The sequence below is a fragment of the Silurus aristotelis genome, assembly GCF_946808225.1.
Source record: "Silurus aristotelis genome assembly, chromosome: 28".
In the NCBI taxonomy this organism is placed as follows: domain Eukaryota; kingdom Metazoa; phylum Chordata; class Actinopteri; order Siluriformes; family Siluridae; genus Silurus; species Silurus aristotelis.
The window spans coordinates 1,570,071-1,585,070 of NC_139601.1; the positions used below are offsets into that span (position 1 = coordinate 1,570,071).

Below are 15,000 nucleotides of genomic sequence, written 5' to 3' on the forward strand. Positions count from 1 at the left end.
TATTCTAACTACAACTACTTTTTTAACAACAATAAGAGCAAACGGAGGACATGCTGAACTGGTCGCGGTTTTATGAACACGCGGTGTGTCAGGGCTTCAGCTCCGTATCGTTACTCTTACACACCAGAGGGGGTTGTGAGTTATGGACATGCACAGAAGACGGATCGAGCGCAAGTCTGGAGCCCCGAGCTTTAAATAAATCTGTTCCGCATGTGTTTCTGACTTCTCTCGGCTCTACACTTTAACTCCGAAACACAGGAACATGAGGGTTTATGAGCTGTACAGGAGTAGGGAGGGGTTAGCTTTACCCTTTTAGATGATATCTTCATGGTTGTAATAGGAGTCGGGACCTGAGAGAGAGAGAGAGAGAGAGAGAGAGAGAGAGAGAGAGAGAGAGAGAGAGAGAGAGAGAGAGAGAGCGAAAGAGAGAGAGAGAGATATAATATCATGTAAAATGTAAATGTCATATAAAATTAGATAGATAAAACAGAGAAAAGGAAAGAAAAGTACACAGTTCAAGAAGGAGCCTTTAGTATACAACAGAACGTCACAATTACAGAAAACTAAAAAAGGCAAACAAACCATAGACAGATAAAGAGAAAAATACAGATGAAGTAAAGGAAGACTGAAATAAAGTGTTCACCTTGAACACCTCCACCTCCTCAAGGATCAGCTCTTCGGTCTGCAGGTCGTTTCTGGGCAAAACGATCACCTTCTGCACCGTCCCTTTATCTGTAACCAAACGTCACCATTTATTCCTCTCTTAATGTTCTCCTTGATGTTGAACTGATGCTGAACTCTATGTTGGTGATTAGTAGATACACCAAGCACCGATTGACCAGTTGAGTTTTTATCCTCATAAATATAAAGGAACGACTGATTTCAGTTGAGAAAAAAGTAGGATATTTGACTTTGAAATGTAGTGAAGTTACAGTAAAATCTCCCCAAATGCAAAAATTTAAATACAGTAACAAATTACATTTACTGCACTACTGTCCACCACTGGTGAATTCTTCACTATGGCCAGATCATCAGTCTCCATTCTGCATCCCAGTTCAGCACTCATATTTTTTAATATGATTCATTAAAGGGGTCCAAGCACCAGAACACCAGTCTAAGATTTTGGTACTACACAAACCAACAAACCAACACTACAATGTGAAATGTAACCAAATGGAGATCATGGAACACTTTTCTAACAGTGCAGGAGGTTTTATTGTTAACTGGAAGCTATTAAATTCCACGCCGTCCCACTCCACTGTAATCTAAAACACTAATTTAGCAGGGAAGTCATGACCCTTAAGGTAAGCTCCCTCAAAGATCTCTTTTTAGTTGATATTATCTTCCCTTTTAGCCATGTTTCTTTTGTCTCTAGTGTAGCTGAGTGCCTTGTAAAACTGCAAACTGAAACCGAGGTCAGATTATCCTGATCCCCTCTTGATTAAGACTTTCAAACAGGTCTTTCACTCTTTCCTTCTTTCTTTCTTTCTGTGCCCCCTTTCTCTCCTCTTGCTTTTATCTCCATCGCATTCAAGCATTTGCACTCCTCTCCTGCTTAAATCCTGCCTTTTGTTGGTGCCTCTTTTAACAGCTCTTCGTGCACTACTTGTCTTTCAGCATGTGGCAAAGTTATGGCTGCGGTCGTGCCCTTGAAAAGAGGTACGCTGTGGTTTAAAGGTTGCATTCTTTCGAACAAGCGTATAGCTGAAAGAACAAGAGGGAAGGATGGGATATCGGAACATGGGGGCTGGAGAGAAATCCTCCTAGCCCAAAGAGCTGGAAAAAAAAACAAGTGATAGCCCAATAGGCTTGTTGGGATCTGAAAAAGGCTGAAGTGAAACGCTGTCGGCTCACCTGTACCCAGGAAGAGGACCTCGTAGCTTCCGTCGGCAGCCGTCACCTGGTCAACTGCGATGGTGGTGAATTCATAGTCCACGTTGGTCCTGACCACCAGAGGGCGCTTGTGGACGGGGTACACCGAGTTGTACATGGTGGGATGGTTCCGCATGAAGTTGATGACCTCGTCAGGGTAATCCTTAGTGGACTTCATGTTGGGAGTAAAAGTTCCTCCAGGACACTAAGGGAAGGGCGGAAGAATTAGAAAAGAGCTGGAAAGTTCACCGTCACTGTTTCGGTAGGAATTCCTGTATGTCTTCCCTCACTACATTCATTAACCTTCTCCTTGGTCCACCTCTTTTCCTCCTTCCTGGCAGCTCCTCCCTCAGCATTCTTCTCCTGCCTCATATACCCCATTTTTCCCCTCTGCACATGACCAAACCATCTCAATAGCACCTCTTATACCTTGTCTCCAAAATGTTCCACCTGCCTGGTCCCTCTAATAAACTTATTTCTAATCCTGTCCATCCTCATCACTCCAGATGAAATTCGCTGCACCTTCCACTCTGCCACCTCCAGCTCCAACAATCCAATCCAATCCAATCCAATCCAATCCAATAATAAATTACTATTTGTGAATGTTGTGAATTTTTTTGACATCTTCAGAAGTATTCTTAGTATTTATAGGATGGAATTAATACTTTTACTTTTCATTCCCACCCAAAAACACACCAAAAGAACCAGAGTGATTAAAAGAACAGTGGAGACTCCACGATGAGGACTTGTTTTGCTACTTTGTACCAGTAAAGAGGTGTGAGAATAGGGTGAGGCTCACCGTTCCCGGCCGTGGGTAGGGGATTTTTCCTGTGTATGCCACCCACTGGTAGTTCGGACCCTCCTTGTGGGAGAACGGTCCGTTAAATACCATCCGAACGTCAGCCATGGAGTACACGCAAACCGCCGAGCCTTTAAACACCGAGCTGTGGGGACGAGAGGACAGACACAAGGACACAAATACAGTCAGACAAATGAATACATTAAAATTGACTTAGTTTCAAGGCTACTGAGTGACGTGTTTCCATCACACGGCTCTGTGAGGAAAAACAGGGCTGCTCTACAAAGGAAACCAGAAGGTCCACTTCCTGTTTCAGGCTTTGTAGTGTAGATCACATAACACTGTGGCTTAAACAATGTCATGTGGGACATGTAACGGGTTTATATACACATACTGTACACACACACACACACTTTTACACACACACACACACACACACACACACACACACACACACACACACACACACACACACACACACACACACACACACAAACACTTCTACACATTAATACACACACACACACACACACACACACACACACACACACACACACACACACACACACACACACACACACACACTCACCCAGAGACAGAAAAAACCCCATAGATAACCGGGTTCTTGGTGTCCTGCGTTGGCTGTATGTACACGTCTCCTGTAATACAAACACAAAAGTTGTGTTAGTCTAAGAACACACACACACACACACACACACACACACACACACACACACACACACATATACACACACACACACACACACACACACACATATACAGCACATTCTTTATCAAGTGCACACACTCATATTTGCAGGTCTTAAATCATTCATATAGGGGGATAAAACTCCCTAATGAGTAAGGAATGTATGTGTGTGTGTGTGTGTGTGTGTGTGTGTGTGTGTGTGTGTGTGTGTGTGTGCATGCTGAAAATACACATTTATTAAAAGGTAACACGATATAGCATGTCTTGGCAAATCGAGAAAAAGATAGAGAGAGCGGAAGAGAGAGAGAGAGGGGGAGAAAGCACAAGAGGAAAAAGAGAAAAGAAGAGAGGGAAAAATAAACAAATAAAAGACAGAAAGGATTGAATAATGAGAGAGAGAGAGAGAGAGAGAGAGAGAGAGAGAGAGAGAGAGAGAGAGAGAGAGAGAGAGAGAGAGAGAGAGAAAGAGATGTGAATAGGAAGTGTTCATTTCTAAAGTGTGGTTTGAAAACTGGACTGTGTCACCAATGAAATCATAAAACACACAAAACACATATTCAGATTAATATTCCCACTGAGCTGCTTTCACACACACACACACACACACACACACACACACACACACACACACACACACACACACACACACACACACAGGTTATAGTGTTCATTATGACTCATAAGCCGAATGGAAACGTTCTCTCAGTGAAGCATGAACAAATCAGTCACAGTAAAGGTGTGGCCTCTGTATCTGTCAGTCACTGTGAAGGAGGTGTGGCCTCTCTATCTGTCAGTCACTGTGAAGGAGGTGTGGCCTATGTATCTGTCAGTCACTGTGAAGGAGGTGTGGCCTCTGTATCTGTCAGTCACTGTGAAGGAGGTGTGGCCTCAGTATCTGTCAGTCACTGTGAAGGAGGTGTGGCCTCAGTATCTGTCAGTCACTGTGAAGGAGGTGTGGCCTCAGTATCTGTCAGTCACTTTGATGGAGGTGCCGAATGGTATTGTTTTTGTTTTTTTTTCTATAGATGTTAAACTTCAGACATTCGGCAGTATATCAAGTAAAAACATCTTAGAAATTTTAGAAACACAGAAACACATTCTGCATGTGGTACACATTACTCTCTTCTGCTCATTCATCCATTCTCTTTCTCTCTCTCTCTCTCTCTCTCTCTCTCTCTCTCTCTCTCTCTCTCTCTCTCTCTCTCTCTCTCTCTGTGCATTATCAGTGTTTACACTCGCATGGCTTCACACTTTCATCACTCAGATCATCTCTCCACATTAGTGGAATATTTCTTGGCCAGGCCATGTGCTAATATTTCTTCTCCTTTCTCGTGCTTTATGACATTGGCCTCCTTAAGGCCGAGATGCTGCAATCTGCAATGCATGTTGTGAAATGAGACAGGGCCGGGTTTACCTCAGCGAGTGCTTGCTCACTGGGGAGGAACCAGTCAGAGCTTTAACGCTCTCCACCTGTGAAAACTCATATACTCATATCAGCCCATACACACACACACACACACACACACACACACACACACACAGATGGGGGAAGAGTGTCTGTAGGCCACGTTCCATCACATAGAGCACATTCTCCTCACACTCAGCTTGCAGGGTGATGATAAATCTGTTTCTCTTACCTTTAATATATTTATCACTGGCATGTCAGGGCCCTTATGGCTAACCATAACCATAACCATAACCATAACCATAACCATAACCATAACCAAACCATAACCATAACCATAACCATAACCATAATACAAACTTTGATTTCTACACAAACTGATTCCAAACAACCCATAATTCCACAGGTTTTTACCTCTTTCTCTCTACATAGTTAGTTTTTCTTCTTTCCTTTCTTTTCTCCTTCAGCGTACACCGAATGCATTAATGCATTTAATCATGACTGGTTTGTTCTCTTCTTCAGTGTGTGTGTGTGTGTCTGGAGCCGGAGTCACCTAAGCTGTCACGAAGCACTAACAAGCAAAACAAACACACACACACACACACACACACACACACACACACAGTCTTTTGTCATGAGGCTGTTCATTAGCAGATGTCATACAGCACTACAGCTTTATGGCCTTATTAAAGCAGCAGTGCACGACACACACACACACACACACACACACACACACACACACACACACACACACACACACACACACACCTCCATCACATGCATGCCAGAGCTCCTGCTAACAACTAACCAAACTGCTTTATAAGCTCGGAGCGGAGAAGCTAATCACTTGAAAAGGCCAAACGCAGTACCCAGAAAGCTCTTTATTAGAACTGGCAAGAAAAGAGAGAGAGAGAGAGAGAGAGAGGGAGAGAGAGAGAGAGAGAGAGAGAGAGAGAGAGAGAGAGAGAGAGAGAGAGAGAGAGAGGGAGGGAGTCGGAGAAGGATGTAGAAAAAAACTCAGCTAGAATAACAAAGAAAGAAAAAACTGATTTGGGATACAGTGGAATTTCCTGATCTGTATTGCCTTTGTCCTTACCTGATCCGGATCTGTACACTACTATACCTCACAGTTACCTGATCTGTGTACTAAATCTCAACCCTAACCTGATTCCTCCCTTCTCCATTAACTGTAATTTGTCCATGATACCCTTACCTGATCTGCTTCTCCATGCCCTTACCCAATCTGTTTACCCACTGCACTTACCTGATCTGCTGCTGCATGCACCAACCTGATCTATTAAGTCACTGCACGTAGCTGATCTTCTTCCTCCATGTTCCTACTCTATTCTGTTTTCTTCATGCCTTTAGTTCAGTGCATGTATCAGATCTTCTTCTCTGTCATTATCTGATGTGCCTCTCTTTTAAGTCTGATTCCAATCTGCTCTTCACAGTTACTTAATACTTACAATAAAATCATTTACATCAGCAGGTCTACTACATTTGCTACATGATTAAAAAAGCGTTTTGCGTTCTTTAGATTTTATTATTTTGTTTGAATGGAAACGCCGAGACTCACTGAGCTCGTCGAAGTGTGTTTCGATCCCGTCAGCCCCTGGGACAGAGCAGATGAGGCGAGCCTTGAGGAACGTGCTCCACTTGTTCACCAGGCAGCAGTGACCACCATCGTCGTTCTGAGAAAAAACAAACACACACACACACACACACACACACACACACACACACACACACACACACACACACACACACACACACACAAGATCAATTTAGGCTTCAATAGCAACCTCCTCTAAATGTAAACACGGGTCGGTGTCTTGTATACATCACAAGGCTAAACGCGAACCACAAACGCCGCCTCGTGTCCCGAGAGAAAGAGGAGAAGAGGAAAGGGTTAGAGAGAGACCCAGTAAACACACTGTCCACTTTTACTGCAAAAACCTCCCATCTGCTTTCAGAGTCCGAGTCAGCCAAGTCCCAGAGAGAGAGAGAGGAAGAGAGAGGGAGAGAGAGAGAGAGAGAGAGAGAGAGAGAGAGAGAGAGGGGAAGAGAGAGGGAGAGAGAGAGAGAGAGAGAGAGAGAGAGAGAGAGAGAGAGGGGAAGAGAGAGGGAGAGAGAGAGAGAGAGAGAGAGAGAGAGAGAGAGAGGGGAAGAGAGAGGGAGAGAGAGAGAGAGAGAGAGAGAGAGAGAGAGAGAGAGAGAGAGAGAGAGAGAGAGAGATTTGATTTTTTAAAAATACCTTTATTACCAAAGTTCAGGACATACAACAGCAACTGGTAAAAAGGTTCAATTTAAGTCGATGCAGAAAAAAAAAAAATACAAATAAATAAAAAAATAGATTCAAAAGTAATTCACGTAAAAAAGCGTCAAAGACATCTGATACATTTTGTTTTTAAGACATGCTCAGTGCAAAATGCGGTTCATCATTTAAAACCGAGCAGAGTGCATCTTTATTAGAGTGCATCTTTATTGCACCAGATTCTCCCGAACATGACCAAGTTTACCGTCTTTTTGTAAAAGTGAAAGTCCACTAGAATCCTGGACTTCATCATTGCTGCTGCCACCAATTTTGCATCAGAGAGAGAGAGAGAGAGACAGAGAGAGAGAGAGAGAGAGAGACAGAGAGAGAGAGAAGAAGATAAAACTAGAGGAAGAGAACTATACAAATATGAAGACAACAAAAAAACATGAGGGTGACATTATTAAGCAATGTAATAAAGAAAAAGAAAGAAAGAAAGAAAGAAAGAAAGAAAGAAAGAAAGAAAGAAAGAAAGAAAGAAAGAAAGAAAGAAAGAAAGAAAGAAAGAAAGAAAGAAAGAAAGAAAGAACCCAGTTCTTCTCTCCTCTGATAAACTGCGAGTGTGACACCCGGGTCATATACCATAAATAAACGATCCCGGCTAATCAGTTTTCTGTGTGTGTTCACCACGCTAACGTCTCGACCTGAACGTATTTCATACAGATGTGAAAGCATGTGAAGGTTTATACATCATGCTAATGCAGGGCCATCAGTGTACTTTTTATCCATTTATAGTTACGGCTATGACTTGTGTTCTGCAGGAGTCGGCAGCCTCCTGGGTCTTATGAAGGTTCTCAAACGAAAGCAGTGCGGTTTGTGGTGTTACGGTGAAACCACAGAGATTTGAGGGAAAATCATGAGTGTTAGGAAGCACTGACACATGAATTCAAAATTCCCTAACGTTAGCCTGTGGATGCTGTTTGGTTCTTTTTTAGTAGGGAAACAAATAATAACAAATAAAAGTAAAATAATTCATAATAACCTTCTCGGAACGTTGAACGGAGGTTTTATTTAGCATTTATTACTATATGTGTATTCTGGGTTTGGTCTGGGAATGTTGTGGGAATATTTTGGGACTGTTGTGGGAATGCTGTGGGAATGTTTGGGGAATTTTGTAGGAATATTGCAGGAATGTTCTGGAAATATTGTGGAAATGTTCTGGGAATGTTTTTAGAAACATTAATTACACAACAAACTTGTTTTTTTTTTCCGTTCTAAACTTCACACTGCTAGGTGATCTCGGATTAACGTTCTTTGTGAATGGGAACACAACCCAGGGCAGAATGGAAGAAAGGGAAGCAGATGCGAGATGGAGAGAGTCCCTGGGGAGTAATAATAACGTGAAGAGTGAAAGGCTTTGTGTGTGTGTGTGTGTGTGTGTGTGTGTGTGTGTGTGTGTGTGTGTGTGTGTGTGTGTGTGTGTGTGTGGGTGCATTTAAGAGAGAGGGGGGGTCACTGCCTGACCTTCGCTCATAAACAAAATTCAGAATACTCGCAAACCCAAGTCCATGCACTAATGCATACTCACTAATGCATTAACATACACACACACACACACACACACACACACACACACACACACACACACACACACACACACACACACACACACACACACACACACACACACACACAGAAAACTCTGATCCTAAAAATAAACAACGTCTCTGATTGCGAATTAAAAGAGGCTCTCACCAGGGCTCTTGCGGCGCTTGTTTGAACTTTTCTGCTCAATTACCCAGCATGCTGCGGTTTCATTAAGATGTCGTGGTGCAGCTTTACGTTCGGGATTACCTGCTGGAGCAGCACTAAATTAAAGATCGGCAAAGTGCTTGCTGACGTGCCCTTATTAACGTCTGTGCACTGCCAGACGCTCGGGCAGGGAAAGGACGAGTAAGCGGAGAGGTCAGGAGTTCACAGGGTTAGGATTCGGATAGACAGACCGTCCTGTTATCCAGAAAAGGGAGGGTTTTGGCACTCTGGTGGTAAGAAAACAGCGAAGACTCAAAAGAGATTCAGCTACTAGTTACGGCGTGAAAGAAAAAGCACAGTCTAGAAAAAAGGTTTTTTATAAAAATCGGTTCTTGGATGGTCGTCGTTGGAAAAGTCATACTGCAGGAAAAAGTCTGAACTCTTCAGTCGGTCTCAGATGACCAAATCGTGGCCAAAATGACCTGTAATATACACACAGGTAACAAACTAAAGGTAAAAAAAACAAGGAGGACCAGGAGGTCTGTTCTGGTTGACCACCTGAGTGGCATGATATCTTCCAGAATGCACCCCCACCTTCCCCCCATTAAAATTGAATGGCAATTTACTGCCAGAGGTTAAGGCATTGGATGGGAAGGTCACCAGTTAAAATCGCAGCACCACTAAGCAACCACTGGTTGGCCTTCAGACAAGGCCCTTAACCCTCAACTGCTCTGTAGGACAAAGGCGTCTGCCAAATGCCATAAATGTACATGGTACTAAGTGGATAAAAATGATCTGCTGGCCATCGCCTTCATCACGTATGGCATGATTTTGGGGTAAAAAAGCAGCTATGGAAACATCTTTTGGAAATGCATTGGTTCATCCTTTCAGAGTTTTGTCAAATCTGAAGCCATTTTGTTTTTTTCACAGCGGAGTAACACCTCACTACCACTCAGAGGCTGGTTCTTCCCTTTAAATCGCTCTATACTTTAACAAAGAGTATATACACTCCCTCGCCATGGACACGTGTGTGTAAGGGATTAAGAAGCATGCGGGCATTTACACGAGGGGGTCTGACTCACCAGGCAGATGCGTCCGATGCGTGCCTCTGATTTAGGACTCTGGCCCATCTCCAAAGACTTCTCGCGAAAGAAGAAGTAGAGCTTGTCGTCGTTTTTCTCTGCGCTGTCTGGGATGAGGTGCACGTGCACGAAAGAGGGGTCTGGCCAAGACAGAGTGGAAATTATTAATGTACTACTGCACTTAAAAAAAAAGTTGGGGGGTTTCAAGGGGTTTCTCTGCAGAGTTTTTCATAAAAAAAAAAAAATTAAAAATAGCTTTCCTTAAAGAATTCAATTTGAAGTAAAAGGAAACTGTGAAAAAAGTCAAACGGTCATGCAAAGAGAATTGATTTAAACCAAATATACTGTTTGTGATATACTGGAAAAGTGTTTGTACCATTCAACCATCTGGAGTTATACTGGTCTGTGCGCATGGCCGTGTTTTTCCCCAGTGTTCGGAAAATAGCAGAGTCCGTTCCCATGAAGTCGATGTACACGCCTGCATACAGCTCTCCATCTGAGAGAGAGAGAGAGAGAGAGAGAGAGAGAGAGAGAGAGAACATTTTTATAGTTTGAGTCACACTTGATGTCTCTGTGATACGATGCCAACCACACCCTCAGTCAGGGTGCCTTCCGGAGGGGGTCATCTTCCCTTGCCTGACCTTTAACCCCTCCTCCTTCTGGCTAGGAATGCAAAGCCACGACCGTCTTCAACTTTTTTGTGCGTCTAGCCGAGGAAAATATCTTGGGAGATTTTCTATTTCATTAAGCTACATGTGTGTGTTTATGCATGCAAGCTTTAGTGCCTGCAGGAATGTACGTTCTGCGCATGATATCTGAGAAGTGTCTTAGCCTGGAGCTGGCAGGGTTTGTTCAGGGGGAGTGGTTAAATACATGTTCCAAAAAACTGCCTACTACTGTTTTAATGACTAACGTTATCTCTCTGGAACGCCAAACATGAGCTCCCCCCTGACACATGCACACATGGGTCTGGCTGGACTGGGTGAAGTACGATGAATTTTAAGGGTATTTTTAAAGATGTGTGCAAACACATGCGGCGCAAATTGTTTTTCATGTGGTAAAGCTGTGGGATGTGAACAGATCAGGGAGACAAGCATCTCCACCACAACCCATAACATTATACGTGGTCCTTATAGTGTTATCCTGGCTGCTAGGCGCACTTACTTACCTGTGGTTTTGTAAAATTCTTGTGTAATTTACTTTGGGTCACTGATTCATTTCATTACTTTTAGATGAAAAATCTTAGTACTGGTAGTAGTGTAGGATCACTAACATCGAGCAAATAATCCAAGTTTAGCAAAGAAGAAACCTTGTGTTAAAGATATTACTGTAGCTTCAAGTCTAACAAAAGTTCAAACCTCGTTGGTGTGAAGTTTGGCGTTTCCGATAAGACGGTGTTAATGTGGAAGCTCTTGACATGATATTTACACCTCACTTGCGGCATGAGTCTCCGCCACTTTAACTCTCACCTGTCCAGTAAAATGATATCAAAGTAGCAAATGTTGCTCATGTGCCCCACATTCACTGTCTGCCTGCAGATACATAAATAAAGCTCAGACTTCCACATTTAACACAATGAGACCCAAATAAAAATAAAACCCAGGAGGTCTGGGTGTAGAGAGGAGGCGTAATGGACTTAATCTCTGCTGGTTGAAGGATAAGCAGCAACTTAAACATTTATTTGTTCCCCACATTAAATTTAGTCTACGTCTCCACTGATCCACTCCGTGTCCACACTTTTTCTTCTTTCGGCTTCTCCCATTAGGGGGTCTCCACAGCGGATCATCTGTCTCCATACCCCCCTGTCCTCTACATCTGCCTCTTTCAACCTAACTACCTGCATGTCACTACACCACACCCTCACTACATCCACAAACCACCTCCGCGTCCACACTAACCTTTTCAATCGTTTCTAAAAAAGTTGCTCATCGACACTGAAAACGTCTGAAAACGCTTACATTCCTGCACTGCGCATGAGCAAAATGTAGGATGCTTCGTCCTGAGACATTTCCGCCTGCCGTTTGTCTTCTTTCTGGCTCTCTGAAGCGTCATCATTTTCACCTCCGTTTTCCCAGTCCACCTGCACCATGTTCAGTCGTTGACTGAAAACGGCATGTCAGTGTGAAACAAAGAAAAAGGCCCTGAATCGTGAAATCTCTAACACCGTTACTGGGCTTTAGCAGGATTTAATCAGCTACAATGGCTGCTCTGTTTTTTAAAACTCTGCCCTTTTAACATCTAAATTTTCAATTATGAGTCACTGAGACGCTACAAAACGGTTTGTTGCGATAAAATGTTCAGCGAGTTGAAACAAATGAGCCTTCATGTCTTCTCCATCTCAGGCTTCGCATTGGAAAAAGAGCAGCATGAGGAAAACAGCCTCGGATGCTGCACTGGGAAAAAATCACCATTCCGCATTCCCTCGCCTCCGATAGGCAATAAAACATAAAACGCAAAGCAAGATCGATCCAAAGGAACTTGAACTAAAAATGAGCTCCTCTGGGAGAGGAGAGGAACGCTGGTTTTGATCATCTACAGCACAAAACCAGAGGGACCGAAACACAAGAATGTCCTGAGTACACTCAAAAAAGAAGGAGTGACGAAGCTGGAATGATACTCACTAATCAAAGCTGAGACGCTGTTTAGTTTGGGGTCGTATGGGCACTTTCCTTTCCCAGAATCCTCATGACCCGGCTCCAAGCGAAAAATGTATTCCTGCCACAAAACCAAAATAGAGAGTGTCTTAAACATCACATAGGAAAGATTTTAGACAAATTTAACCTGGTAGGCACATGAAGGGTGTGTTTCTTCAGCTAGATTGGATTAAGGTTTGATAATGGTGGAGGTAAAATAACAGTTGCTCAACTTGTCAGGTTCTGGGTCCTGAAATTAAATGGTAAATAACTCGTCCTTCAGTTTGCCTGAAAATTGGGTCGTGTTTTGGGGTAAAACAGAGCTTTTTAACAATAAAAGAGGTTCCTTTGGTCTTAACAAACCTGATTTCACTGAGGAAAAACTTCCCCAGAACTCTGTTAAAGCCTTGTGAAATTATCGAAAAACCAATGTCGAATGAATCATGTGAAGTAAAGTGTTATTCTTTTTACAGTAATTGCTCAACATCTCAGCACCAACCATCCATGACTGTCGCGGTCAACAGCTTAAACCCACCAGGCTAAAACGAAGCGTGGATGCTGTCCAATCCCAGTCACTTTAGGCACCTACAGAGTGGTCTGTCCGACAGCTTTGTGGACACGTGGTCCATGGTTTCCTGTTAGCTTCTACATACATGTGTCAAAACTTCCACAGAAAAAACTTTCCTTTTCTCTCTCTCAATGCCCTCCTTCTCTTAAGTTCTTGCCAGTCTCAGAATGGGAGACATGACTAACAATAATCACTCGACACTGAAACAAGCCAAACTGTCCATAGCTACATGTACAGGATATCCTTCAACTAGGATTAAAACTTCTGCTGGCTAGAAGTGACTCAGAACCCTGCCAGCTCCCTCAGAGGAAGTGTCAAACTCTGATGAGCCTCAGATCTGGAATACGAACTCTAATGTTTTTACAGCTTTTCTCAGTTGCTTTGGAGCATTTCTTAGATCAGAAATCAAATTCTAATGCAATTTCTTGTTGCTCTGTACACATTGTGACTGCTTCGGTACATTTATTTATTTGAATGTGTACAAGTGTCTGCTGTTTCCTACATTATTCATTGTTAATGAATAGCCCTAAACCCTCAAAACATCTCGCCTTCCCATTACATGCAAAATGGTTAATCCAGTTGTCAACACTGGCTTACAACAATTAAAGGTTCCCTTCACTTCTTTTATTCTGCAAATCCATGCCCAAGTATCAATTGACACAAAAGTGCTTAAACAAAAATTGGCTTGGTTTAATCCACAGGCACAGTTCGCCAGCCATGCCAGTCATGTGACCAGACAGAGACCAGGGAAAGTTTACACCGATAAGTAAATTGCAGAAAAGGCTCAAGTATGCAGTTCTTAGCTTTGTGTCCAATAGCAACTCCCAACAAAACAAAGGTAAAATGTGTCTTGTTTGCTCTGGATCAACAAAAAAACAAGTTTTTCTGTGTATGAGTGGGAGATTTGTCTTAGAAATTCCTCAGGCTTGAGCAGAGATGGATGTAATGGGACCTCAGAGACAGGCTTGCTGTGTAGAATACCTCAGCATGGGAAAAAAGAAACGATCACTTTCAAATAGTTTGAACAAATAAACTTGTCCCATGTGACTGGATCTCTTGAGCCCAATGTTCACAGAGCTGATCTGAGAGACCTCATGGCTGGTTTAGCTGATACACACTGGTCTATAATTACTGGTCTTGACTGAATCGAATTCTGTTCCTGTAATCACCATTTGCTAGGGATATACAATGGACTTAGACTTGAGGTCAACTCTAACTTTGGAGGTAATGCCAAGTAAAAGTTCAGGGGTGTGATTATGCTAAGTGTCAAAGAAAGTATCCAGAAAGGTGCAAGACATGCTAGATGTGTTGTAGCATTAGCAGAGAAGGCTAGACAAAATAGTAAAATTACAGACAGTCAACGGGACTAAGGGGAGGTGGCAGCTTAGTGGTTAAGGCAGTGGATCAAAAAGTCAAATCTCATCCACACCAAGCAGCCCCTGGGCCCCTGAAGGAAAGACCCTTCACCCCATAGCTGCCCAGTTGAATAAATGAGATAAATGTACGTCGCTCAGGATAAGGCCGTCCTCCAAACACCGTAAATGTACATGCAAATTGTGGGGTTAGTCTATGATCCACCCTCTGCCTACCTGCAGTCCAGATTCATCAGTCACAGTCTCTAGTTCGACCGCACGGCTTGTCCTCCCTCTGGCCAGGGGCACCTGCAGGTGCAGGGGCATCTAAAACACATTAAGACATGTGCAGTTGTAATTGAGATCAGGATCCTGTGATTTTGTGAAACATTTTTGCCTCCATTGTAGTGTATTTGGTTATTTAATGTTTTATGAACCGACGCTATGCTTCCTTATGCCATCGGATAAAGATTTAGTAGCAAACTAACAAAAATATTTTGCCGAAAAAGGTCAATCCAATGGGAATTCAGAGGAAGACCATTCTATAGCATAAGCCTCCACCTACATCCACCTG

At 43.0% G+C, this 15,000-nt stretch overlaps 1 protein-coding gene across 1 annotated transcript in view; it reads right to left on the reverse strand.

The window, feature by feature from the left end:
* Window positions 1–15,000, reverse strand: part of sema3fb (sema domain, immunoglobulin domain (Ig), short basic domain, secreted, (semaphorin) 3Fb) — a 60,523-nt gene that overhangs the window by 4,266 nt on the left and 41,257 nt on the right. The window contains exons 2-11 of the mRNA XM_083533804.1: window positions 14,664–14,753; window positions 12,495–12,588; window positions 10,250–10,369; window positions 9,874–10,013; window positions 6,362–6,476; window positions 3,261–3,330; window positions 2,672–2,816; window positions 1,855–2,077; window positions 644–732; window positions 309–350 (exon numbers count right to left, since the gene is read on the reverse strand). Coding sequence (XP_083389930.1) covers window positions 309–350; window positions 644–732; window positions 1,855–2,077; window positions 2,672–2,816; window positions 3,261–3,330; window positions 6,362–6,476; window positions 9,874–10,013; window positions 10,250–10,369; window positions 12,495–12,588; window positions 14,664–14,753 — 1,128 coding nt within the window. The remainder of the gene's footprint in view (window positions 1–308; window positions 351–643; window positions 733–1,854; window positions 2,078–2,671; window positions 2,817–3,260; window positions 3,331–6,361; window positions 6,477–9,873; window positions 10,014–10,249; window positions 10,370–12,494; window positions 12,589–14,663; window positions 14,754–15,000) is intronic.